Source organism: Curcuma longa, chromosome 3 (assembly GCF_044706935.1).
Source record: "Curcuma longa cultivar G26 ecotype Majalengka, Jawa Barat chromosome 3, ITB_CL_G26_1.1, whole genome shotgun sequence".
In the NCBI taxonomy this organism is placed as follows: Eukaryota; Viridiplantae; Streptophyta; class Magnoliopsida; order Zingiberales; family Zingiberaceae; genus Curcuma; species Curcuma longa.
In genome coordinates, this window is record NC_133863.1 from 16,059,253 (window position 1) to 16,086,083 (window position 26,831).

At 34.5% G+C, this 26,831-nt stretch overlaps 4 protein-coding genes across 4 annotated transcripts in view; 1 reads left to right on the forward strand and 3 right to left on the reverse strand.

The window, feature by feature from the left end:
- LOC141825046 (uncharacterized) overlaps positions 1-26,831 on the reverse strand; it is a 53,299-nt gene that overhangs the window by 9,455 nt on the left and 17,013 nt on the right. The gene's annotated exons all lie outside the window — the stretch shown is intronic.
- LOC141823775 (nuclear transcription factor Y subunit C-4-like) lies at positions 5,639-6,151 on the forward strand. Its single transcript, XM_074711015.1, has one exon. The coding sequence runs from the start codon at positions 5,639-5,641 to the stop codon at positions 6,149-6,151; it is 513 nt and encodes a 170-aa protein (XP_074567116.1).
- On the reverse strand, positions 12,658-14,623 carry LOC141824057 (large ribosomal subunit protein eL6-like). Its single transcript, XM_074711289.1, has 4 exons — positions 14,315-14,623; positions 14,136-14,242; positions 13,046-13,227; positions 12,658-12,965 (listed from the first exon to the last, which is right to left on the reverse strand). The coding sequence occupies exons 1-4, from the start codon at positions 14,569-14,571 to the stop codon at positions 12,813-12,815; spliced, it is 699 nt and encodes a 232-aa protein (XP_074567390.1). The 5' UTR covers positions 14,572-14,623; the 3' UTR covers positions 12,658-12,812.
- LOC141823479 (chlorophyll a-b binding protein 7, chloroplastic) lies at positions 15,793-26,709 on the reverse strand. The gene is made up of 6 exons (XM_074710765.1): positions 26,570-26,709; positions 26,323-26,489; positions 24,639-24,785; positions 16,766-16,898; positions 16,381-16,473; positions 15,793-16,306 (listed from the first exon to the last, which is right to left on the reverse strand). Exons 1-6 carry the CDS (start codon positions 26,687-26,689, stop codon positions 16,007-16,009), a joined length of 960 nt encoding a protein of 319 aa, XP_074566866.1. The 5' UTR covers positions 26,690-26,709; the 3' UTR covers positions 15,793-16,006.

Sequence of the window (26,831 nt, forward strand, 5' to 3'; positions counted from 1 at the left end):
GTACATGGACATCTCTTGTTGCATGCATAACCACCATCGGATCCTTCACTAGAACTAGTTAACCAATTTACACCTAAAGAATATATATGCTCCAAGCTGCAGAAGGTGCATCCCTTATTCTCATGGCTCAATTGTAGGTAGTTTTTCAACACCATCTTTGTCCATGGCTTCCTAATATACCAACGCCCCTAAAATGATCATATATATACTTTCTATACTCCCCTCTCGACCTAATTGAAATATACTATAAACTACTGTTCTGGTGCAACGATAAAGTTGCTGTTATATGACATTATGATCACAAGTTTAAGTTGTGAAAATAGACTTTTGCAATGCAGGATAAAACTATTTACAATAGAGCAATAGATCCAATATGATTTTTTCTTTTTTTGAGATCCAACTAGCATTAGCGAAAGTTTTCTATATATATATATATATATATATAACTGTGGAATATTCTACAAAATTTGTTTTTTGTGATGATTTTGCATGAAAAAATCACAGCACACATGCACATCTTCTTCTTCTTCTTATTGTGTAGATATATAGCAACAAAGTGTTGAGAAAGATGAAGTCAAATGACTGCCATAGTTGCAGCTGGTTTGGCTTCTAAACAGTTCTCCAATTGTACATCTGACAAAGATACATATGACAAAGATGGTCCGTGTACTGCTTGAGTATTCCAAAAACATCTAATTGCTTTCCACTCCTTTATTTTACATAGAAACAAAAAGTAAAGTATTGCTAGAAAATATATATTCGATAGAGAATTTTATATATATATATATATATATATATATATATATATATATATATATATATATATATATATACAACATAATTTTGAGTTCAGTTTGATTATAAATCTTCAGATCGATGATCAAGACCTTAATTAATTATTTAGATAAAAATGTGTAGTGCAATTGTTATATATGTTGTATTATACATGCATTTAACTATGATATGTAATTTGTCAAAGAAAAAAAAATCAAAGTCACAAGCATTATATTTGAGTGAAAATCAAACTAAGAACAACTTAAGTAAAAATTTTAATTAATTAATCTTATATCCGTTAATTAAGTGTTTCGGGCCAAGTAGCTCTACTAGAACAACATATGTTTAGATGAAACATATAATTAAAAATCATATAAAAACAATACCAATCAATGCCTAGAAGGATCCGAGGTGATTAATTAGTTAATAAGCACTAATCACTTCTAAAGCTTAATTATTAAAGGTCAACACTCGAGTGATTCATATATATCTCCTTCAACATCGCCCTAAGACCACTCAATTGAATGGCAAATTAATCAATTTCAGTTCAAAACTCTAATCTCAAGTCAATTTAGATCAACTATATATAATCTATTATATATAAAAGACACTTTTATTATTTTAAATTTTTTTTAAAAAAAAACATATTTTCTTTACTTGGAAGCATGGATTGAGACTAGGCTCGTGCCATCCCTATCATCAGCTTTGGAATCCGACAGACATCTCAGGACGTAGATTCTGCCGATCCATGCATGCATGAGCATTATGAACATCACAAAAAAACTTTATTAGCTCCCGTGGACCGTTTAAGTGGTAAGATATGAACAACACAACAGCATTCAAAGTCATTCCCAACAAAGGTATTTTCTCAATGTGATTGATTTTAGAAAATCAAATTGTAAGTGTTGGACCACTTGTCGTTTTTTAGATTTATTTGATAGTCGATAGAAATTTTTTTGGAACCGAATTAATCATCTTTAGGATTAATTAATTCGAAGAATTATCAAAAATAAAACTCTACTACATTAATTAATAGATAATTTTTTATTTGGACGGAAATTTAAAATATCCCTTTTTATTTGAATCTATTTTTCATTTATTATGATCAAAATAACATCTCATCTCGCCTCAATTTTATTTTTAAAATTTATTTTCAATGATCTTGAAGATATTATATAGTTGTAGCAGTTGATTAAATATCATTACAATTATAAAATTATAATAGTTTTGATCTAATAGCTAGGGGCATATCTAGGATTTTAATTTGGAGAGCCAGATAGATTTGAAGGGGGGCCGGGTAGGTTTGGAGGGGGATAGGGAGGGCCGAGGTTGATGCATTTCCAAGGTGTGCGAGCATGATCGATCGATCGACAATCAACGGTATCCAAACTCTTCCTCCACCTTTAAGGCATCGTGACCTCATATAGTTCTATAGAAAATTAAATCTACCTAGTATAATATAATATCGATCTAATATTGAATAGAAATAAATTATCTATATTAATTATAACAATTAGGATTCATAATTATTTATAATTGTTATAATATAATATTAATCATAAATAATTTGTCTATAAATATCATAGCTACTACTATTTAATATTGAGTTAAGTAGAAATGAAATATAAATATAATATATTATTATTAGTGTTGAATAAAATTAAAATATTTATATTATAATATTTATGATCCGTAACTCTTATAATAATATTAAAATTAAAGATATTTTTAAAAATAAAAATATATTAAAGTAGAATGAAGAGATCTTTTGATAATAACTGAAGAAAAAAAAATACTCTTAGGATTTTTATCTTTCTTATTTTTATTTTTTTTTTCCTTTTCAGGGATAATGAAACATGATGAGAGTGGGAATCATGGTGCTTCACATATGACAAGGGAGGAGCACTGTAGCTTCCATAGGCATGAATAGTCAAAAGTGTTGATGGCTGACACACGTGTGGTGGGACCAATGCTTTCCAAACTGGACCCAACCGCGGTTCAACCCACCGTCAGGAATTAGACCGGCTGCATTTCGACCCTTTCGTGATCGCCGCTTAGCCGCTCGCTCGACCCTTTCGTGATCGCCGCAGTCCGCTACTCGATCCCTCTTTCGAGATCCCGGCGGAACCCTCCGCGCCGATCAACGAACTAGCGCCTATTTGGCTTCATCGGTCGGCGTCGCTTGATGGACTGCTGAGGGGCATGGAAGTATCAGGCAAGAGTCAACATGCTTTCTTTCTGGTCCAGGGCTATGTTTTTTTTTTCTTCTATTTTCGGTTGAGCTTTTCGGATACGTTGCTGCGGCTTGTTCCATGGTTCTGCACGAAAAGCCACTCGCTAAGGCATATGATAGTGTTCGGTTGATCAGAATCAAATCTTGATGCAAAGATGGTTGAGGCAATCAAAGCATGCAGCGAAGGGCATTGAACGGAACGTCTGTGAAGTCATTTGATAGCCTCATTTTGAAAATTCCAAAAATTGATGAAAGTCTCAGGAAATGCAAATCCATTTTCGAGCAGTTTGGTAAGTTGAATCTTCATTTCACAAGGCATAGGTAATAGAATTTCTGGGCTAGTTGACAGTAAACTCATCAAAACAAGCTTTATAGTTTATTGACTGTTGATGGATACTCTCAGTAGCTTATGACCTACCAATTATGGGCAAGAATAGGTAGGTGATCTTAGGGTGTGAGCAAAAAATCGGTTAAACTGAATTAACCGATCAAACCGAACCGAATTTTTAATTCAGTTCGGTTATTTTTTTCTAAAAAAATCGGTTCGATTTCGGTTTTAAAATTCCTTATTCGGTTAAACCGAATAAATCGAATTAAAAAAATAATTTATAAATTTTAAATAAATAAATTTATAAATCCTTAATTCATTAGTAAAATATTCATAATATTAAAAAAAAAATCGGTTAATTCGGGTCAAAAACCGAATTAACCGATAAAATATCGGTTCGGTTTATTCGGTTTTTATTGAAAAATTTGGTCTTTTCGGTTGATTCGAAAAAAATCAATTTATTCGATTTTCGATTAATTCGGTTCGATTCGATTCGGTTTTAACCGAATACTCACCCCTACATACAATGGGGGTTTCACGAATGCTTTTGTTTTGAATGGAATGGAATGTGGCCTTTCTTGGAACACGATGAAATTATTTTTTTTTGCGAGAGGAATCTGGATTAATATTGGTGTCTTTTTTGATGTCGTCTTGCAGGGGATAGATCGAACCTTGGCGCTTACTGGGTGAGATGTTCTCATTTCTTTTTGTTCGCCTTAAGTTGCATTCGTCTTAACTAAATTCTATTTTCTTCTTTTTGTTCTTGTGTATCGAACTCAATTGCTCCGATCTATAAAAACTTTATCCACTTGGTCTTGTGATGACACATTGTTCTAGTTTATTATTATTATTATTATCATCTTGGTTGGACGTCAACAAATTTGGTAGTTAGTAAACAGGGAACATATCCATATTGTGGAGTGAGTAATAGCTAAATACCAGAAATAATTACGCTAAAATAGATTTTGCAAGGTTGTTCCAATTATAAATATTGGATAAAATCAAGTTTAATTGGGTTAATTGATTCTCATAATACACCTGTTGTGACCAACATTGTACAAATCAATGTCATTGTAGTTTCACACAGAGGTTTTACATTTTTCTAGCTAAGATACCCAAAATTTAATGGTGAGAAACCCAAGTGTTTGAACTGTGAGGTCTGGGTATCAATGACCGAAGCTCCACTTAGATGTTGTGTTGAGACAATATAAGTGATAAATAATGCAGCAGAAATAATTTGACAAAGATCACAATGCTAATGGAGGAAGTCTCTACAATTTGTATGATATAAGTTATAATGTTAAACTCACAACAATGAACTATGGAGCATTCGGTGAAGACCATTGACTAGATTTGGCCTAATTGAGCAAACACTTGATCTAAAGCCCATTCTAGATCAAATCCTAGATTGTAAGACATTTTTAGATTCCATGAAAAAATTATTATTTGCATGAGATTTCTCCACCTTTGATGGAGGAGTTTTCTCTTCATTGGGAATTTCATGAATAGATCGTTAGGCCATGTAGTAGGACTCAAATCACAAAAATTGTATGTTAACGATTGTCATTTCTTATATTTGCTTTTATTCCATTCTGCTCATTTTAACTTGAACATGGAAAAAAGCTAATGTGACGTCTGACCTTGAACTAAACCATGTATCAGAAACAATGTTTCATTTGCAAGTAAAGGTGTTATTCACTAGGCTCTAATCATCATCAATCGTTACAACATGCTCAATTCATGCTAGTAATAATAACTAGCGCAAACCTAGACCATGTCTAAATAGTTGATACACGTTTTCATATCCTCTAGCACTAGCAGTCAGGAACGACTGATAAAATGAAGGCATGTGTCGTTAAACTAACTCATGGATTCAAGGATCCATGATTGGGACTTCATAACTTGGGATTGATTTTATTGTGTGTTTTTTTTTGGCTTTTTGTAGCCTATTCATATCACTAAATTGCTATTTGCGATAGCTCATAGCTTTCCATTCTATCTTGAATTTTCATTTTCAGTATGATGAATCTAAAGGTAGAGCTTCTAGCTTTACCTTCTTAATTTCCTTTCCCGATTATTGTATGTATGATGCATTTGAAGGGAACCATATTTCGTTTCTACTGTGTCATTTGTATCTCCCTGACTCGATACAAACAAATATTATTTTCCTTACTTTGACCCTTTTGTACGCAGGTTACTAGCTAATTCCTCCTTCATAATGCTTTTATTGCAAACTTGTTATATAGTGTTTATCTTCTAGTATTTTTCTTCCATTTATGTGCAGTCTCTAGTACTTAGGCGCCATGGAGCAATCAGAACAACCAACTCAACCTGCATTTAGGGTTGTTCCTGATGTTGCTCAAATAGCATATGCTACCGCTATGTACCAACCAGCTGCAGCAGTTGTTGGAGTTCCACAAGCAACAATAGCTACATCTGATATGCACAACCGACCTCGTTGTTCCCTATTATCTCAAGCCCAGCTTATAAGCCATCAACTTGCTTACCTGCCAGTCCAACAGTACCAACAGCAACTCCTCCGAGTTTTCTGGGTCAACCAGATATTAGAGATACAGAGGACCACTAATTTCAAAACCAACTGCCTACCACTTTCCCGTATAAAGAAGATAATCAAGGCCGACGCGGGTGTTAATATGATCGCAGCTGAGGTAATAGTGGTCTTTGCTAAGGCATGTGAACTTTTTATTTTAGAGCTGACGCTCAGGTCATGGATCCGTACACAAGAGGCTGAGAGGACAACGATGCACAAGAGGGATATTGTTGTCGCTATAACAAGAACCACCACATATGTCTAGGGGTGAGCAAAAATTCGGTTAAACCGAATAAACCGATCAAACCGAACCGAATTAAAAATTCGGTTCGGTTATTTTTTTTAAAAAAAAATCAGTTAATTCGGTTCAATTTCGATTTTAAAATTTCTTATTCGGTTAAATCGAATAAACCGAATTAATTAAATTTAAAAAATAATTTATAAATTTTAAGTAAATAAATTTATAAATCCCTAATTCATTAGTAAAATTTTTATAATATTTAAAAAAATTTGGTTAATTCGGTCGAAAATCGAATTAACTGATAAAATATCGGTTCGGTTTGTTCGATTTTTATTGAAAAATTCGGTCGGTTCGGTTGGTTTGAAAAAAATCGATTTATTTGATTTTCGGTTAATTCAGTTCGGTTCGATTTTAACCGAATACTCACCTCTAGGTGATCTTAATTAATAGTTTGGGCTTCATCGAAACTGTATTGTTGACAACAGATGAGCCCTTTCTGATGTGGAATATTGTAAATTGCAGCAAGCTAAAATATTCAGATTCACAATAACTTCAAGTCTAGAGATACAGAGGACCACTAATTTCAAAACCAACTGCCTACCACTTTCCCGTATAAAGAAGATAATCAAGGCCGACGCGGGTGTTAATATGATCGCAGCTGAGGTAATAGTGGTCTTTGCTAAGGCATGTGAACTTTTTATTTTAGAGCTGACGCTCAGGTCATGGATCCGTACACAAGAGGCTGAGAGGACAACGATGCACAAGAGGGATATTGTTGTCGCTATAACAAGAACCACCACATATGTCTAGGGGTGAGCAAAAATTCGGTTAAACCGAATAAACCGATCAAACCGAACCGAATTAAAAATTCGGTTCGGTTATTTTTTTTTTAAAAAAAAATCAGTTAATTCGGTTCAATTTCGATTTTAAAATTTCTTATTCGGTTAAATCGAATAAACCGAATTAATTAAATTTAAAAAATAATTTATAAATTTTAAGTAAATAAATTTATAAATCCCTAATTCATTAGTAAAATTTTTATAATATTTAAAAAAATTTGGTTAATTCGGTCGAAAATCGAATTAACTGATAAAATATCGGTTCGGTTTGTTCGATTTTTATTGAAAAATTCGGTCGGTTCGGTTGGTTTGAAAAAAATCGATTTATTTGATTTTCGGTTAATTCAGTTCGGTTCGATTTTAACCGAATACTCACCTCTAGGTGATCTTAATTAATAGTTTGGGCTTCATTGAAACTGTATTGTTGACAACAGATGAGCCCTTTCTGATGTGGAATATTGTAAATTGCAGCAAGCTAAAATATTCAGATTCACAATAACTTCAAGTCTAGAGATACAGAGGACCACTAATTTCAAAACCAACTGCCTACCACTTTCCCGTATAAAGAAGATAATCAAGGCCGACGCGGGTGTTAATATGATCGCAGCTGAGGTAATAGTGGTCTTTGCTAAGGCATGTGAACTTTTTATTTTAGAGCTGACGCTCAGGTCATGGATCCGTACACAAGAGGCTGAGAGGACAACGATGCACAAGAGGGATATTGTTGTCGCTATAACAAGAACCACCACATATGTCTAGGGGTGAGCAAAAATTCGGTTAAACCGAATAAACCGATCAAACCGAACCGAATTAAAAATTCGGTTCGGTTATTTTTTTTAAAAAAAAAATCAGTTAATTCGGTTCAATTTCGATTTTAAAATTTCTTATTCGGTTAAATCGAATAAACCGAATTAATTAAATTTAAAAAATAATTTATAAATTTTAAGTAAATAAATTTATAAATCCCTAATTCATTAGTAAAATTTTTATAATATTTAAAAAAATTTGGTTAATTCGGTCGAAAATCGAATTAACTGATAAAATATCGGTTCGGTTTGTTCGATTTTTATTGAAAAATTCGGTCGGTTCGGTTGGTTTGAAAAAAATCGATTTATTTGATTTTCGGTTAATTCAGTTCGGTTCGATTTTAACCGAATACTCACCTCTAGGTGATCTTAATTAATAGTTTGGGCTTCATTGAAACTGTATTGTTGACAACAGATGAGCCCTTTCTGATGTGGAATATTGTAAATTGCAGCAAGCTAAAATATTCAGATTCACAATAACTTCAAGTCTAGAGATACAGAGGACCACTAATTTCAAAACCAACTGCCTACCACTTTCCCGTATAAAGAAGATAATCAAGGCCGACGCGGGTGTTAATATGATCGCAGCTGAGGTAATAGTGGTCTTTGCTAAGGCATGTGAACTTTTTATTTTAGAGCTGACGCTCAGGTCATGGATCCGTACACAAGAGGCTGAGAGGACAACGATGCACAAGAGGGATATTGTTGTCGCTATAACAAGAACCACCACATATGTCTAGGGGTGAGCAAAAATTCGGTTAAACCGAATAAACCGAACAAACCGAACCGAATTAAAAATTCGGTTCGGTTATTTTTTTAAAAAAAAAAATCAGTTAATTCGGTTCAATTTCGATTTTAAAATTTCTTATTCGGTTAAATCGAATAAACCGAATTAATTAAATTTAAAAAATAATTTATAAATTTTAAGTAAATAAATTTATAAATCCCTAATTCATTAGTAAAATTTTTATAATATTTAAAAAAATTTGGTTAATTCGGTCGAAAATCGAATTAACTGATAAAATATCGGTTCGGTTTGTTCGATTTTTATTGAAAAATTCGGTCGGTTCGGTTGGTTTGAAAAAAATCGATTTATTTGATTTTCGGTTAATTCAGTTCGGTTCGATTTTAACCGAATACTCACCTCTAGGTGATCTTAATTAATAGTTTGGGCTTCATTGAAACTGTATTGTTGACAACAGATGAGCCCTTTCTGATGTGGAATATTGTAAATTGCAGCAAGCTAAAATATTCAGATTCACAATAACTTCAAGTCTAGAGATACAGAGGACCACTAATTTCAAAACCAACTGCCTACCACTTTCCCGTATAAAGAAGATAATCAAGGCCGACGCGGGTGTTAATATGATCGCAGCTGAGGTAATAGTGGTCTTTGCTAAGGCATGTGAACTTTTTATTTTAGAGCTGACGCTCAGGTCATGGATCCGTACACAAGAGGCTGAGAGGACAACGATGCACAAGAGGGATATTGTTGTCGCTATAACAAGAACCACCACATATGTCTAGGGGTGAGCAAAAATTCGGTTAAACCGAATAAACCGATCAAACCGAACCGAATTAAAAATTCGGTTCGGTTATTTTTTAAAAAAAAAATCAGTTAATTCGGTTCAATTTCGATTTTAAAATTTCTTATTCGGTTAAATCGAATAAACCGAATTAATTAAATTTAAAAAATAATTTATAAATTTTAAGTAAATAAATTTATAAATCCCTAATTCATTAGTAAAATTTTTATAATATTAAAAAAATTTGGTTAATTCGGTCGAAAATCGAATTAACTGATAAAATATCGGTTCGGTTTGTTCGATTTTTATTGAAAAATTTGGTCGGTTCGGTTGGTTTGAAAAAAATCGATTTATTTGATTTTCGGTTAATTCAGTTCGGTTCGATTTTAACCGAATACTCACCTCTAGGTGATCTTAATTAATAGTTTGGGCTTCATTGAAACTGTATTGTTGACAACAGATGAGCCCTTTCTGATGTGGAATATTGTAAATTGCAGCAAGCTAAAATATTCAGATTCACAATAACTTCAAGTCTAGAGATACAGAGGACCACTAATTTCAAAACCAACTGCCTACCACTTTCCCGTATAAAGAAGATAATCAAGGCCGACGCGGGTGTTAATATGATCGCAGCTGAGGTAATAGTGGTCTTTGCTAAGGCATGTGAACTTTTTATTTTAGAGCTGACGCTCAGGTCATGGATCCGTACACAAGAGGCTGAGAGGACAACGATGCACAAGAGGGATATTGTTGTCGCTATAACAAGAACCACCACATATGTCTAGGGGTGAGCAAAAATTCGGTTAAACCGAATAAACCGATCAAACCGAACCGAATTAAAAATTCGGTTCGGTTATTTTTTTAAAAAAAAATCAGTTAATTCGGTTCAATTTCGATTTTAAAATTTCTTATTCGGTTAAATCGAATAAACCGAATTAATTAAATTTAAAAAATAATTTATAAATTTTAAGTAAATAAATTTATAAATCCCTAATTCATTAGTAAAATTTTTATAATATTTAAAAAAATTTGGTTAATTCGGTCGAAAATCGAATTAACTGATAAAATATCGGTTCGGTTTGTTCGATTTTTATTGAAAAATTCGGTCGGTTCGGTTGGTTTGAAAAAAATCGATTTATTTGATTTTCGATTAATTCAGTTCGGTTCGATTTTAACCGAATACTCACCTCTAGGTGATCTTAATTAATAGTTTGGGCTTCATTGAAACTGTATTGTTGACAACAGATGAGCCCTTTCTGATGTGGAATATTGTAAATTGCAGCAAGCTAAAATATTCAGATTCACAATAACTTCAAGTCTATTTGAGACAATGTCAAGACATGGAGGGAAAGGAAAAGAAAGACAATTTTAGTGATGACAATTAGTCTCAGAAATGATACTTAATGTAAATGCAGCCTGCTACTTTGGCTCATTCTTTTATTATTCATTTTTGTAGATGAAGATTCCAATGGCGTGATTGATCATGAAGAGCTGAAGCATGGTTTCCAGAAGCTTGAAATTTCCTTTAATGGGCAGGAGATTCAGGATCTTTTCTTGGCGTGGGACATAGATGGCAACATGGGTATGAAATTTAATGAGTTTATCGTACTTCTGTGCCTTGTTTGTCATCTCGAGGAGCCAACAGCTGCACAAGCAGTATCCTTGATATATATATTTGTATCTCTGTGAACATGTTTCATCTAAGTCACCCATGTATCACTTTCCTTAAGTTTTATTTGTTATAACCAATAGAATTCACATATATCTCAAAAATAATATGATAAAAATAATATGATATTGTCCACTTTGAATCCACGTCCTCATAATTTTATTTTTAGATTTTATCCAAAATGTCTCATACTAATATAGATATCTCTATCTTATAGCTCTATGATCTTTTATATGTATTTTCAATATGAGACTTTGATTATACTCCAACAATCTATCCCTCGAACAAAGGACCACTGGAAGTTCCTCCTAATCTACCCGTCAAACAAAGGACTACTGAAAGGCCCTCCTTAATGGTCCTAATGGACACCTTATTGGTCTGAGTCTCAATGTACTCGCCTCTTTAATGATCTCAATGGACCCCTTACTAGGAGTTCTCAATCATTCTTTTGTGAAGGTCCCCACATGACACCATATAAACCTGACTCTGATACCATTGTTAGAACCGATGAAATTCACATATATCTCTAAAATGATATGATATTGTCTACTTTGGATTCACGTTCTCATGGTTTTATTTTTAGATTTTACCAAAAAAGTCTCATACCAATATAGATGTCTACATTTTATAAATTCAGGATCTTTTTCATATATTTTCAATATAAAATTTTGATTGTATTCCAACATTGTTCATGTAGCTATACTCGACAAAACAATCTACATGAATTTACAGAAGCACAAAATTTGCTGAATCCAGCTAATTTGATAATTATCATTTATGGAGTTGGGATCTTTTGCAACAGTGCATTACGATTTACAAAACAAACCACCAAAGAAACATTCATTTGAATAGAATGTCCCGAATCTTTTTTTACTCTGTGATATTGTGCAAGAATTTGGTTTAATAATAGGCTGTTTTTTAAGGTTATTTTAGATTTTCTTTCAAGAGTTTCATATGTATTTTTTTTCCATTTTAGAAGTATAATTTGCAATGGGACTTCAAACTTCCTTCTTCCAATTCGGTCAGCCATTTTCCTCTCATTTCCTAGCAAAGCACATGAAAAAGGGAAGAAAAAAAAGGGGGGGGGGGGGGGGGGGGGGGGGGGGGGGGGGGGCAAAAAAATTGGTTAAATTTATTAGAGCTCAATGACGTGATAAATATTTATTTTTACTTTATAAAAATAGCAAACTGAAAAATAAAAATTTCCTAGTCACCAAGCAAGGCCTTAGCATCTCCTCTATGCTCTGTTGAACATTGTTCTTGTTCTGTTGTGTTTAGCTAGAGGAGATGAAGTAGGAGAGCAACAATGATTTTAAGTTTGTATGTAGAATAAAAGAAATTATTTGTGGTAGGTGTTTACTTGGAGGAAAATTCACGAGGCTAAACAAAAAGTATAGTAATTTAATTGCGATACGACAATTACAGTTTCTGAAATACCAACTCAACTCTAAATTGTTAACCAAATGATATCAAGTTTTCAACTATTTCATCTGATGCGGGAGATTTCAAACCATATTCCAAACACCAACACATTAGATTTTAAGTTGACTACCAGAACATCAAGCTCGAAAAGCTTTTTTGGTAAGTCAAATACAGAAGAAAAACAAAAGAATGATTCATCAAAGAAAAGAAATCATGAAGGTTGAATAAAGACAGACATGGTTGAATAGAATATAATCCAAACAGATCATGAAGGATAAAACTAATAACAGTCTAGTCAATAACCAAGTGATCCTGACAGCAAAATCTTACTTGAGTAAGAACGCAAAGGAAATTAAAGTCGGTTACAAACTCCATCAAATTATGCCCAATGCAAAGAAAGACACATAACAAGGAAACTACCATTTAAAATTGTAGCTCATGAGGCTTCACTCCAGACCTCAGGGTGAATTTTGTTCCCAGGTAACCTCTCAAATACTCCACTGCTTCAATAGCCTTAATGAGTGGAGTGTCAACTGCTTTCTGATCGTCTTTCTTCTCTTGGGACAGCTTTTTTTCCTGCATTGCAAATGAATGTGGATAAGCATTATAGAGTAGATGATGAAGAAGGCAATCAGTGTATAGATCTACTGCAATACCTGTTTATCAGTCTCAAAAAATGAGCTTTCGCTTTTCTTGTACCTCTTTTTTTTATCCTTTGCAAAGCATTTATCATCAAACTTATCAACATTGACACCAGATATGTCAATTTTAGTTGAAGTAGCTATAACATAAGATTGATTAACCCTTCTCAAGGGTACCCCATTGACAGTGAAAGGGCCTACAAGGTTAGGCATACAATGAGAATTTGGAAAAGGCATAGATTGAAATATGACAAAAAGGATGACTAACAACACCACATGACATATTTTGGACCCGGATTAAGCATAGAAAATAAGAATACCAACATAATAAAACAGTGAACAACAAGAGATCAGTCAACATTACACATTCTGAGGGGAAACAACAAATAATTGAACCTAAAATTTCAATCCCAAACAAAACAGAATGAATCTTTGCTCGATTAAGAGCAAATTCAAGATGAAAAGCCAAATAATGAATAACCATATGGCACAAGGTCCCTATGATACTAATTACATAAAACTAAACCAAACATTGTCCACTTGAGAAGAACCAAACAGTTTCATTCAAAATGGAAATATTCCAATATGATTTTATCAATATAAGCAGGATTGACTGAGAGTCAGATCATCAAGTATCTAAATAGCAAGCAGCAATAGTAGACTATCACTCCGATTCATTTTCAATATGTAAGAATTTACTAAATCAAAATGAGTAATGAAATCTCAAAAATTACAATTGTTACTCTTATCAATGGAATAAGCACTTCATCTGAATCAAAAAATGTCATGCATATAATAAACATACATATTAACCATAATCAATCACTTCATGAATATATCTTGAATGGGCATCAAGTTCAAAATATGGAAAAAAAATATTTTTCAAAAATATATGGAAAAAATTAATTTTAGTAAACTCCTTGATCACATACTCATCATGTTCCTAAGAAGAAAGCCTAAAACTGCCATAAAAATTATATCTGGGCAGTCAGCTCTGCAACAAGAACCAGATGTGGTATACAAATTGTTGATGAATCAAATTACATGCCCAAGATTACCCAGTAACAATCGAATGATTCTTTTTGCAAATGAAGAATCGAATTACCAGTGATAAGCAGTAGTCCGGAAGGTAACTGCTTAAGGAAAACCACTCTCTTCCCCATGAACCTGCCCGCGAGGAGGATGAGAACCGTTCCTGGGGTAATGCTGGCTCTACATCACCAAATAAAATAAAATCAGTAAAAAAAAAACATCCTGCTTCATGAAAAATAGAATGAACGAAACCTGAGTTTTGCAGGCTTGGGCTTGCGGCGATTGGGCACGGGGGTCTTGACATCGTCAGCGGGATAGAACTTTGGGGGCTTCTTCGACGCCGGCTCAGGAGCAGCGGGCTTGGGGTCGTGGCGAGGGAAGGTCCCGCCGTGCTTCGCCTTGATAGCCCAGATGCCGCGCTTGTGGTACATCTTGGAGCGCGAGAACTTTCCGATGCCGGGAATAAGGAGAGGGTTCCGGCTCTTGCTCCTGGGCTTAGACGGCGCCATCGCAAATGGGCAGGAAGGGAGGAGACTGAGGAGCAGGCGGCGGCCGCGGACGAAAGAGAAGCAGAAGCGAATAACGAAAACCCTACGACATTTATAGAAGCTGTGGAATTCCTAGATTTCATCGAGTCCGTTCGTGAGATCTGTGGATCTGATCTAACGATAAATAGATATATGGGTTCATAGAACATTATAGTTTGGGCTTTGACCCATTAAGAGTCCAATTAGTTTAATTAATTTTAAAATTTTATTATTTAAAAAAAAACAAATTAAAATTAGGCAAAAGTAAAGGATTTTTTTATTGGAATCTTCCCCATCTCAATCTATTCTTATTTATGAAAATATATTTATTTTCAATAATATTATAGAAGGTACGATTTCATATTTACATAATTATAATAATTAGAATTGTATAGCTAATATAATTACAATAGTTGTAATAATTTTATTTTCATAGTTGTTATAATTATATGAGTGTAGTAGTTACAATTATCATAATTATAATGTTGATCAATATTGATCAGAAAATAAATTATCTATCATCGGTCGTGGTCAATTGTAACTTTTTAATTTATCTTCTCACATATGGTCATGAGACCGATCATGTGAGACTATTGAGATGATAAATTCTACTTTTTTTACAGAAGAGAAAATAAACTATTTATGGTTATATCAATTATAATTCATTAATGCTACAATATAATGTTAATAATATCTACAATGTAATAATTACTACTCTGAGTGATAGATGAAAGTTAAAATTAAAATGTTCGTATGATAGTTATAATCTTGTAACTATTATAACAGTATCAAAATAAAAATATACCAAAGCTGAAGATATTATTTTGATAATAAATAAAAAAATCATCTATTAAATTTTTTTTATCAATAGACTCCCCCATGAAAAAGGCAATCATGCTTTGATTTTTTTTAAAAAAAAAAAAGAATTTCAAAGATAAATTAACCTAATTCTTCCAAGAAGAAAACAATCAAACAATTAATACTTTTAAGAAAATACATAAATTTAAAAATATTTAATTAATTGTTAGATATCAAAGCAAGTAGAAGATTGTTACGAGTGACAATTTCAAATATTTGCGGGAAAAATTATTGTCATTTGGCAAATACAATGTCAAAAGGTGCCCTAATTCACACTTCTATGAAAAATAGGAGTTTTAAGCCAAATTCTTCAACAAAATAAATTCAGCCAAAGAAATGAAAACGTTATGGAAAATCATATGCACACATTTACAAAAAAAAAAAAAAAAGGTTAATCACTTTTGGATTTGCACCATTTCCTCCTAATTTTGTGAAATCAACTAAAATATAAACAATCATGTTAACTTGGAAGATGGTTGTTACAGCTTTGAAGAGGATTGTGAGGATGTCGGAAGGGGAAGATGATGATCCTGCTGAGATTGCCTTTTGTTTTCACTTGCTACAGATGAATAAATGAAGTGATATTGTTGTGGAAAGGATCTGCTAAGTGTTCCAAAAGGTTCCTAATTGGACCTTTTCCTGTAACAGCTGCTTGAAGATAGAAGCCAATCCAAGCCACCATTGCCAGCCTACCATTTTTTATCTCTTTCACTTTGAGCTCTTCAAAATCTTCTGGGTCGGAAGAAAGCCCCAGAGGATCGAAAAGTATGCTTCCTGGATAATTTATGTCCCCGGGCAAATACAAACCCAGTGGCTCCAGAGCCTCGATCCCACAGTATCGAGCATACTCCGGTCCGACCTACAATTATTGATAATCCATCTACATGAGAAAACAGGCAAGTAGATTGCATAATGGAAGTCATGTATTATTACCATTAGAAGAGCTTGACAGATTGCGATTATGAGGACGCCTTGGCCACCGGCTATACGAAGTCCAGGAATGCCAAGGTAGTCCAGTGTGTCGCCCTGCGAGAGAAATCATGTCGTCAAGAAATGCGTTTGTCGAAGAAAACTGTAGAATTCAACTGATTCAAACATTTGCAAAGGAGCAACCAATTGGGCAAAAACAAAGTTATGAAAGACCATACATAATGGCAACTAAGAATCCACAATTGAAGACTGAAATACTGATGTATGTTTTCAAATTGTTTGAATCGTGTAATTATGAAAGCTGTTCCAAGGCCTCCCAATAAACAGACAATAATTCCGCTTAACATAGATTAAGATACTTGAGTATGAATTGCATCAGACCCCTTACCTGAAGCTTTGCGTACCCAACTTTCCACCACACGGGCTCGATGAATTGGACGATACCAAGTTCAGATAACAACTCAGGGACAATAACGCCAAGAGATGCTAGCATTGCCCAACGAGCATGTAGAATTTCGTAGCTGCATGTGCATTTGATAAAATTAGAGGGTGTTGAACTTTGAGATAAGTCGGCACATTTTCTGTTATTAAAAACAAATTAGTCATTGCCATGATAGTTGAACTTCACATTTGAACAAATCATAAAAATTCAAGATCCTATGTATGAATTTTACATCTCAGCACTCCATTGGTACCACCACCAGCGCATTTCATTCCATTTGGGGATTGGAACCATGGCATAGAATGAGATTTGAGTGTTGGATTTTATCCTGTTTGGCAGGCTTACATGTATTTATGGCATGCGGATATGTGTCATTAAGAAAATCAAACTCGTCAAGTGATCTAATTAATATGGAAGGTTTGAGTTATTGGATGTGGAAATTTACATGTGTAGAATCCGCTAACCCAAACCATTATCATTAATAGGTTGATAACGGATTATGTTATATATATAGGGTATGGTCCCCGTTGGATTAGGGATTCTAATAGATCTCTTTGTTCCCCATCGGCGAAGAGATTACAATGCCATCAACCTAACTCCTTCGGAAGACTAGCCCCCTTGCTCTCCTTCTTCTTCCGTAGGATTCCAAGTTTGTGGACGACACAGATAAAGACGATGATTTTTCTACAATTAAGTTCATCATCTATTATAGTTATGCATTTATTTATTGTTGTAAATTTCAACGTAACTAGATCCTCGTTATTGATGTTTTCCTTTATACGAGTTCATACGTATTCTAGAATTCATATAGTTAGGAAAATTTAATTTTCCCAATAAGTGGTATCAATCGTGTCGCCCAACACGGGTAGCCCAAGTTGAGTGTTGTGCAGTTGGACATGACTGGGCCGTGTTAGGGGTTGTAAGCTATGACACGGTCGTGCCTCCCAACACGGTTGGGCCGTGTTAGGGGCTATAAGCTCTAACAGGACCATGTCAATTGATACAACCATGCCATGTTAGGTGTTGTAAGTCACGTTGTTGCTCTACCACTTGGGTTTCCGCTTAAGATCACTTGGGAATCACTAGTGGAGCAAATTCCTTCTGTTCAATTTGGTTTCTTGAGTCTATCTGCATACGTGCTACTAAATTGAACTATTGTATCAACCCAAAGGAAGACACTTTAGGTAGGTTTAGTGTATTTTTGTCTGTAAATGTATATCTATGCTAAAAATAATTGGTCCAAAAGAAAATTATTTTTAGACTAGATATATATTTAAAAGTAGCCTACAACTAAGAACAAACATTTGTTTGTTCAGATCATGCACATAATTTGTCAACCTAAAGGAAGACATATTAGGCGACTGATTAAGGATGTTATGAGCTATGATTTCGTATAACTCATATAAAGTGTTAATTATGCACATAATATGTCAGCCCAAAGGAAGACATATTATGTGGTCAACTAAGACTTGAGTTATATTAAAGAATACCGCTAATAAATTGCTTTTTAATCCAAAGATTAAAATATAATGTTGTATTTGATATTTAATAAGGAGCCTATACATATGCGTGTTTTTTATTATATAATTTCTTATATATCTCTCTCAATGTTCTTGGCTTTAATCGTGAGCTTACGATAATTTTCTCTTTTCATTTCGAGTGCAATCACTAGCTGCTAACATTAATAATATCCCTACATTAACTAAATCAAACCTTTGCCCAATGGAAATAATATGTTATCGTATTTTTGGATTGCATGGACTTGAACTATACATTGAGACACGATTGCCCTGCACTCTTGATCAGTGCTAGCATTGTAGATCAAAGGTTGAATTGACAAGTGGGAGCGATAAAATTACATGCGTCTAAGCATCATGAAGCTCTCAATTTTAAGATCACTAAAGGGCTCAATAACTGAAGAGAAGGATGCAAAATCTTTCCTAAAGCAATTAGCAGACTGATTCGCGTCAACGAAAATGTTGAGACAATTATACTTCTCTCAAAGTTGGTGTCTATGCAGTATAATGGAAAGGGCAACATAAGGAATACATCATGGAGATGTCTAATCTAGCTATGAGATTAAAGGCACTGCAACTTGAAATGAAAGAAAATATATTAATGACCTTTGTCTTGATATCTCTACCTGCACAGTTCACTCCTTTTAAGATATCTTATAATGGAAAAGGCAACATATAGTGAATACATCATGGAGACGCCTAATCTCGCTATGAGACTAAAGACACTGTAACTCGAAAGAAAGATAATATGCTAGTGACCTTTGTCTTGATGTCTCTGCCTGCACAGTTCACTCCTTTTAATATCTCTTATAATACTTAAAAGGAGCAATGGACACTAAATGAGTTTATTTCTCAATGTGTGCAAGAGAATGAGAGATTGAAGCGACATATATTTGAAAGTGCTCATTTGACATTTACTCATCAGAGTTCGAGCAGTAAGAGAAAGAGGATCAATAACAAAACCAAAGATAAACAAATTACAGATTCTGGGATTTATGGGCATAAAGAGGAAAAGAAGCAAGATAAAGATTCTCCTTGTTTCTTCTGTAAGAAGAAAGGCGACATATAGAAGGATTGCTCTAAATACACCAACTAACATGCTAGAAAAGGTAAATTTCTTAACTTTGTCAGTTCAGAAGTCAACTTAGCAATTGACTCTAATGACACTTGGTGGATAAAAACCGATGTTACTACTTTCATAAGTGTCAATATGCAAGGTTGTCTCAGAAGTTGACTGCCGTGTGATAGTGAAAAATACATTTATACGGGGAATGACAAGAAGACTAAAGTAGAGTCTATAGGTGTTTTTAAGTAATGTCTTTTTGGATTTGGATAATACATTTTATGTACTGCCTTTTGACGAAACTTAATTTGTTTCTTATTAGACAAATCTGGTTATTCTTGTTCATTTGAAAATGAAATTTTTAATATTTTCCTTAATTCAATGTTAGTTGGTAATGATTCTTTGATTGATAAGTTCCATAAATTAAACACTTAACTCATACTAATGACAACATAATTATGCATAACATAGGTACGAAACGCAATTTGACCAACGAGAATTCCTCTATGTTGTGGCATAGGCATTTAAGACATATCCAAATAATACCTAAAAAGGTTAATGTCACATAGAATTCTTGATTCCCTCGACATGTCAGACTTGACATCTACATAGAGTGTGTTAAGGGGAAGATAACTAACAAGAGGAATAAAGGTGCAAGTTGATGTAGTGTTGTCTTGGAACTAATACATGCGGGCGTTTATGGACTGTTCCCTAATGCATCTTGGATTAGACACACACTTTTTATTAGCTTCATAGACGACTACTTACGATACAATTATTTATACCTTATTCATGAGAAGTCATAATCCTTGGACATGTTCATGATTTTTAAAGCCGAAGTTAAAAATCAACTAGGCAAGAAAATTAAGGTCATTAGATCCAATCGTGGTAGTGAATACTATGGTCGGTATAACTGATCAAGTGAACAACATCCAAGACCTTTTGTGAATTACTTTACTGAGTGTGAGATCATCCCTCAATATACCATGTCTAGTACTACCAGTCAGAATAGTATAGTTGAGTGACGAAATCGTACACTAAAAAGCATGGTGAGAAGTATGATGACTTTCACTTCTCTACCGAAGTCTTTGTGGGATAAGACACAAGACTGCAGTTTGCCTACTTAACAAAGTACCCAATAAGGCAATGATTAAAACCTCATAAAAGTGTGGACAGGTAGGAAGCCTAGTATTAGGCATTTACACATTTGGGAGTTGTCCAACTAAGGCTAGACTTTACAGGCTTAATAAAAAGAAACTAGACCAAAAGATTGTGAGTTGTCATTTTGTGGCATACCCTAATAAGTCTAAGGGATATAAATTTTATGACCCCTCAAATAGATTCTTTTTTGAGATGAAAAATATCAAATTTATTGAGGACAGTGAAAACACTAAGGTTAGAAAAATATATTTTGAGAAAAGCATTGGCGATCCTCCTACTATCACTATAAGTTCAATAAGTAGTGGCATGGTAACCATACCCTACATTATAGATATTGCTTGTCCAGTGGAAATAGTAAACCAAAATATACCCATATCATCTCCAATGCAATTGGAGGAACCTTCCATTGAAGTTGAGATATTGTCTCATATTAATGAGCAAACACCTCAACCACCTCAATAACAAGTGTCTAAAAGGCGATCCATAAAGGAACGGAGATCCAGGATTACCCATGATTATGTTTATCTCAAAGAGCCTGATTTTAGCATAGGATTGGAAAGTGATTTTATATTTTTCCAAAGAAGTCAAACAATACTCTAATCTCAAGAGGTGGATTGAAGCTATAAAGGATGAGTTGAAGTCAATGAAAGACAATAACATTTGGAAACTTATCAAATTGTCTGAGGGTACGAAATTCGTTGGTTGTAAATGGATATTTAAAATCAAACGAAATTCAAAGGACAATGTCGAGAAGTATAAGACTCGCCTTATTGCCAAAGGATTTATCCAAAAAAAAAAGAACATTGATTACAAAGAAATTTTCTCGCCTATGTCGACGACAGACTCTCTTATGGTAATCATAACACTTGTAGTTCATTTTAATTTAGAGTTACACCAGATAGACGTAAAAACTACATTTCTCAATGGTGACATTGAGGAAGTCTATATATATGGTACAACCGGAGAATTTCCAGTTTGAGGACTCGAAACACCTAATATATAGATTAAAGAAGTCTATCTATAGTTTGAAACAGACATCCCATCAATAGTATCATAAATTTGATCAAGTGGTTACTTTATTGGATTTTAAAGAGAATCTTGTTAATCAGTACATATATGTCAAGTTCAATGGGAGTAAGTTTATTATATTTGTTTTATATATGGATGATATATTGTTGGCAAATAATAATAAATGTCTGCTGCAAGAAACCAAGTTATTTCTATCAGGTAATTTTGAAACGAAAGATCTTGGTGAAATATCCTTTGTCTTAGGCATACAGATATGTCATGATCATTTAAGAGGTATTCTTAGACTTCACAAAAAGCCTACATTGAAAAGGTGCTCATATGATATGACATGCAAAACTATACACCTGGTGGCACATAGTGTCTAGAGGTGACAAATTTAATTTGCAGTAGTATTCACGACTTGAACTTGAAATAAAGGAGATCCAACAATTCCCTTATGCGTCAGCTGTAGAAAATCTCATGTATGCACAAGTTTATATACATCTAGACATTACGTACACAGTGGAGATGTTAGGCAGATACTTATGTAACCCAAGACCGACGTACTGGAAAGCGGTGAAAAGAGTGACGTAGTATTTGTAGAAAACAAAAGGATACATGCTTACGTATCAAAGGTATGATCACCTAGAGGAGATTGGATATTCAGACTCCGATTTTACTGGATGCTTGGACAACAGGAGGTCCACTTCAGGATACATATTCATGCTTGCTGGAGGGGCTATATCATATAAAAGCGTCAAATAGATGCTAATAGCCACATCCACCACGGAAGCAGAGTTGGTAACTTGCTATGAAGTGTCCAATCATGAGATTTGGCTGCGGAACTTCATCACAGCACTTGGAATCGTTGATGGCATCGATAGACCATTAAAGATCAATTGTGACAATAAAATCACAAAACTTTATGACAAGAACAATAGCAGTTCACCTCATCAACATCAAATTTGTAGCGGTTAAAGAAAGAATTCAGAGTCGTCAGGTGATAATAAAGCACATTAACACAGATTCCATATTGGCAAATCCACTCACCAAGGGTTTGATGCTTAAGGTGTTTCATGCGCATATTGTAGATATGAGAGTTATTCTATTAGAGGAAGTGCACATTTAGTGAGAGTCTGTATTATCTTTAATGCTCTATATTTGTTAATAAACACAAATATTCTATTTTTATACATTGTACGTACTTAAGTTCAAAACATTTATGGGTATTTTGTTTATTTTTTTGGCGCTTTAGAATAAATTTATCATGATTTACTACTATTGTTTAGCATATGGCGCTTGTAAATATGATATGAGATTTCTTTTGGAATTATAAGGTAAGTTCATGATTGGTTACTGCAGTTTAGCATAAAGTGTTTGCAAATATGATTAGGACTCTTTTGAGTCATTATAAGGACCAGTTGGAAATTGACATGTACAGATCACATTTCATGTAATTTCTATTATACACATCCACATCTTGATATATGTCATTAATGGCATTGGTATTGTGATTACTTAGAGCTTGTTATAGTCATAGTCTAGTAACTATGACCTTGTTAGTCTTATACCAATGGAGTTAATGGACTAGATTGTTTTACAAAGATTTTCTTTTCCCATAAAGTTTGCATTGTTGTTGACGTCAACTAAAGTTTAATCATATGTCATATACAAATCACATATAGTCGAAGTGCGAGAGTGTTGGATTTTATCCCGTTTGGTGGGCTTACATGTATTTGTGACATGCGGATATGTGCAATTAAGAAAACCAAACTTGTTAAGTGATCTAACTAATATAGAGGGTTTGAATTATTGGATGTCAAGATTTACATGTGTAGAACCCGCTAACCCAAACCGTTATCATTAATGGATTGATAATAGATTATGCCATATATATAGGGCATGATCCTCATTGGATTAGAGATTTTGACAGATCTCTTTGCTTTCCATCGGCGAAGAGATTACGACGTCGTCAACCTAACTTCCGGAAGGCTAACCCCCTTACTCTCCTTCTTCTTCCGCAAGATTCTAGGTTTGTGGACGACATAGATAAAGACGATGGTTTTTCCACTGCAATTAGGTTCATCGTCTATTACAGTTCTGCATTTATTTCCTACTGTAGATTTCGACGTAACAAGATCTTTAGTGTTTATATTTCCTTTATATGAGTTCATACATGTTCTAGAATTAATGCGGTTAAGGAAAACTTAATTTCATTGAGACCTTGTTGGCTAGACGATTACTTATCAAACATTATGATATTGCTATTCATGATGTCTCCAATTGGTGTGGAATTACAGTTGTACCATATGTGATACTTTACATGTCCAATATGTAGGAAAACTACCATACCAGAATATCAATGGTCTGATCAATTCAAGTGTCACCCACACAGATACCATTCGAGGTTTTCTTCAAATCTTACCTAATTACCTATCATTTATTAAACCAAATGAAGGTGTGCATACCACTCACTATTATCTAGAACCAGCATGTGCATATCAAGTAACTAAATTCATTAGACCTTTTCTATTTTGTTTCCTTGGCCTTTTAGCAATAATAATGTTATAACCATCATTCGGATTTTGGTTGACATATCTTTCACTAGTAGATGTTACATTTTATGACCGATATAGATTCACCTCTCAAAACAAAAACAAAAAGTTTGCTTTGACTCATTGATACAATTTATCATTCAAACTTAAAGAGTATGTAGGAATAGAAGATAGGCTACTGTTTATGTGTAGATCTAAGCACCAGTAAGAAATATTCTTGCATCAATATGGTTAAACTTACTCAACTTCCAATCTTTAATCCCAAAAAATACTCCAACCTGAAAATATTTTGATGGGCATTTAAATAACTGAAATTATAAGTTGAATCTTTAGGCATAACCATGTTTCCACGTCAAGGTGTGAGAATGTTTAACAAGATATCACTAAACCATAAATCAAGGAATGAAACTCTTCGTTATGTCATAGAGAAATGAGAGCACCCAACAACCCAACTAGTAATCACAATATAAGCTAAGGATAAAGAAATTGTAGAAGGTGATACTTAGTTAACCTACTTAAAGTATTTTCCGAAGGCCACTGGATCCTTGGCAAGGCCAGCAACATCAAAGCCATAATCACCAGGAAGATCTCCAGTAAGGTGAGATGGGTATTCATACGGGATAGGGCCAAGCCAGCGAGGGCGATCTCTCCCATACCAATAACTGCAAAATAGATCCTTAATTAGATACAATATTCTTATGTCCCTTCCATAAATAGAAAACTCAATGGTTTCAATTTAAAATAGAAAGGCAGATAAAAGATCAAAGTGTATGATGTAGGAGCATTATACTTTCACATGAATCAGTTGAATGAACCTGCTAAGAATCTCTTCCTGAGGATCTAAAATACTCTTCTAAGCCAGTGCAGATCAAATCTTCAAGCTGTGTAAGTCGCAACTAGCTGGTTCGGCTATGTGGACCTTATCCTTTCATCCTCTCTAGGCATCTCCATTCAAGGGAACAATTCAAAGGATAAAAAACCTCTCCACAATTCCATCTTTCATATATATTCATATTTTCAATTCATCAACATCCAAGAAAACAAGGCGTTAGTCTACATGCACTAGCTCAACCAACTTGACATCAGTGGAATAAATGGTATACAGTTTGCAAGTTTCATACTTGCCTTCTACAGAAGTGAGATTCCACTGCACTTAATGGCTTGGTTTCTCTAAGCATGTACAAAAGGAAAAAAAAATCCATCAAAAAAAAAACCAAGATATCACCCATTTAGTGGGTAGCATGTGAAACATATTGGTTATTGGAAAATATTCTAGAAGCTTCTAAGGCCCACAGATAGGTCCCACATGTACAGTCCAGATAGAAACAATGTGAAAACGAGCCTATCTATGGCTATCAGCCGGAGCCAACCTAGCGGGAGCAGTCTGGCATCAAGGTATATTAGCCAAATAATATCTAGAGACCTATAAAAGTTGTGTTCCCACATTATTGAAAGGATATTTTGAGTAAAGCCTTTTAAGTGTTCTATATGTTTTGAGCCTTTCCACCACCTTCGTATAGTGTCAACTGAAAGGGTGGTAACACTCAGCCATGAGAGAGTCAAAGAGGAATTTTGTGTCCCTTGCTCTCATTTTAAACCAAGCCAAGCCAATTTTTAACCAACTACGAGTGAAACCAAGAAAGACTCGATCAACCTCGGGCAGAGTTGCATCCAACTGGGCCTGATGGCCAAAACCCTATCCACTCCGACCGAACCACATTCCACTTTGGACTATCCCACTAGGGATTGGACTCTATGTCCAATTCGAACTGACCCGCAATAGTCCAAATTGACTCAGACTGAGTTCAAAGTCTTGTACTCATCCAACTATGTGCCCAAATTGTAGTTCAAGCATAAGTAATTAATTTTCTATTGATTTGTCCCTACACCACAATTGGATATAAGAAAAAAATTTGGGGTGGGAGCAACAAATGTTGAACTGCTCAAAATAGTGTGACTATACGAATTCTAACCTTCAACTTTTCACATAAAGCTCTCCAAATCTTACTCGTTTCCCACTAAACTAAGCAATTGTTGGTACTTGAGTAATTAATTTAACAGACTAGCGTTTAATCTGTAGTAATCCATTCATAACAATATATATCACCGCTCGGCAAAAGGAAACATATCCAACGATTTCTAGTTTATTTGCCATGGACACACAGATATTCAATTAATCAATAGGAATATAATGAATACCTTGCTTCTCTGGCCTTCCGAGCTCGGGCTTCGAACCTCCTTGATTTCTCCAACGCATCCGCCTTGGTTTCCTCGAGTTTCCGGCGAAGCTTCTCCCCCAGAGCGCTATTCGCCAGGGCCTTCACCGCGGTGAAAGGGATCGCGGAGAAGATGAGGACCCCTGCGAGCTGAGACAAGGAGAGAACAAGCTTGGGATCTTGATTCCGGATCGAATAAGAAGTAGAGGTTGGAGACTAGCGAAATCAACCTCCTGCCACGACGATCGGACGAGCAGAGCCGATCTCCTCCTGCGGCAGCCGTGCAGGCTCCTCGAGGTGGCTGGAGGCGAGCGAGGGAATGCGCAGGAGCGTGGAAAGAGCAGAGCCATGGGAGGGAGTGGAGGAGATATCTGAATCGAGCAGAAAAGAGCTGCGCACACAACGGAGAATACTTTAAATAATAATAATAATAATAAAATAAATTTATTACATACAATTGGATTACGATAGAAACAATATATTTTTATTTAT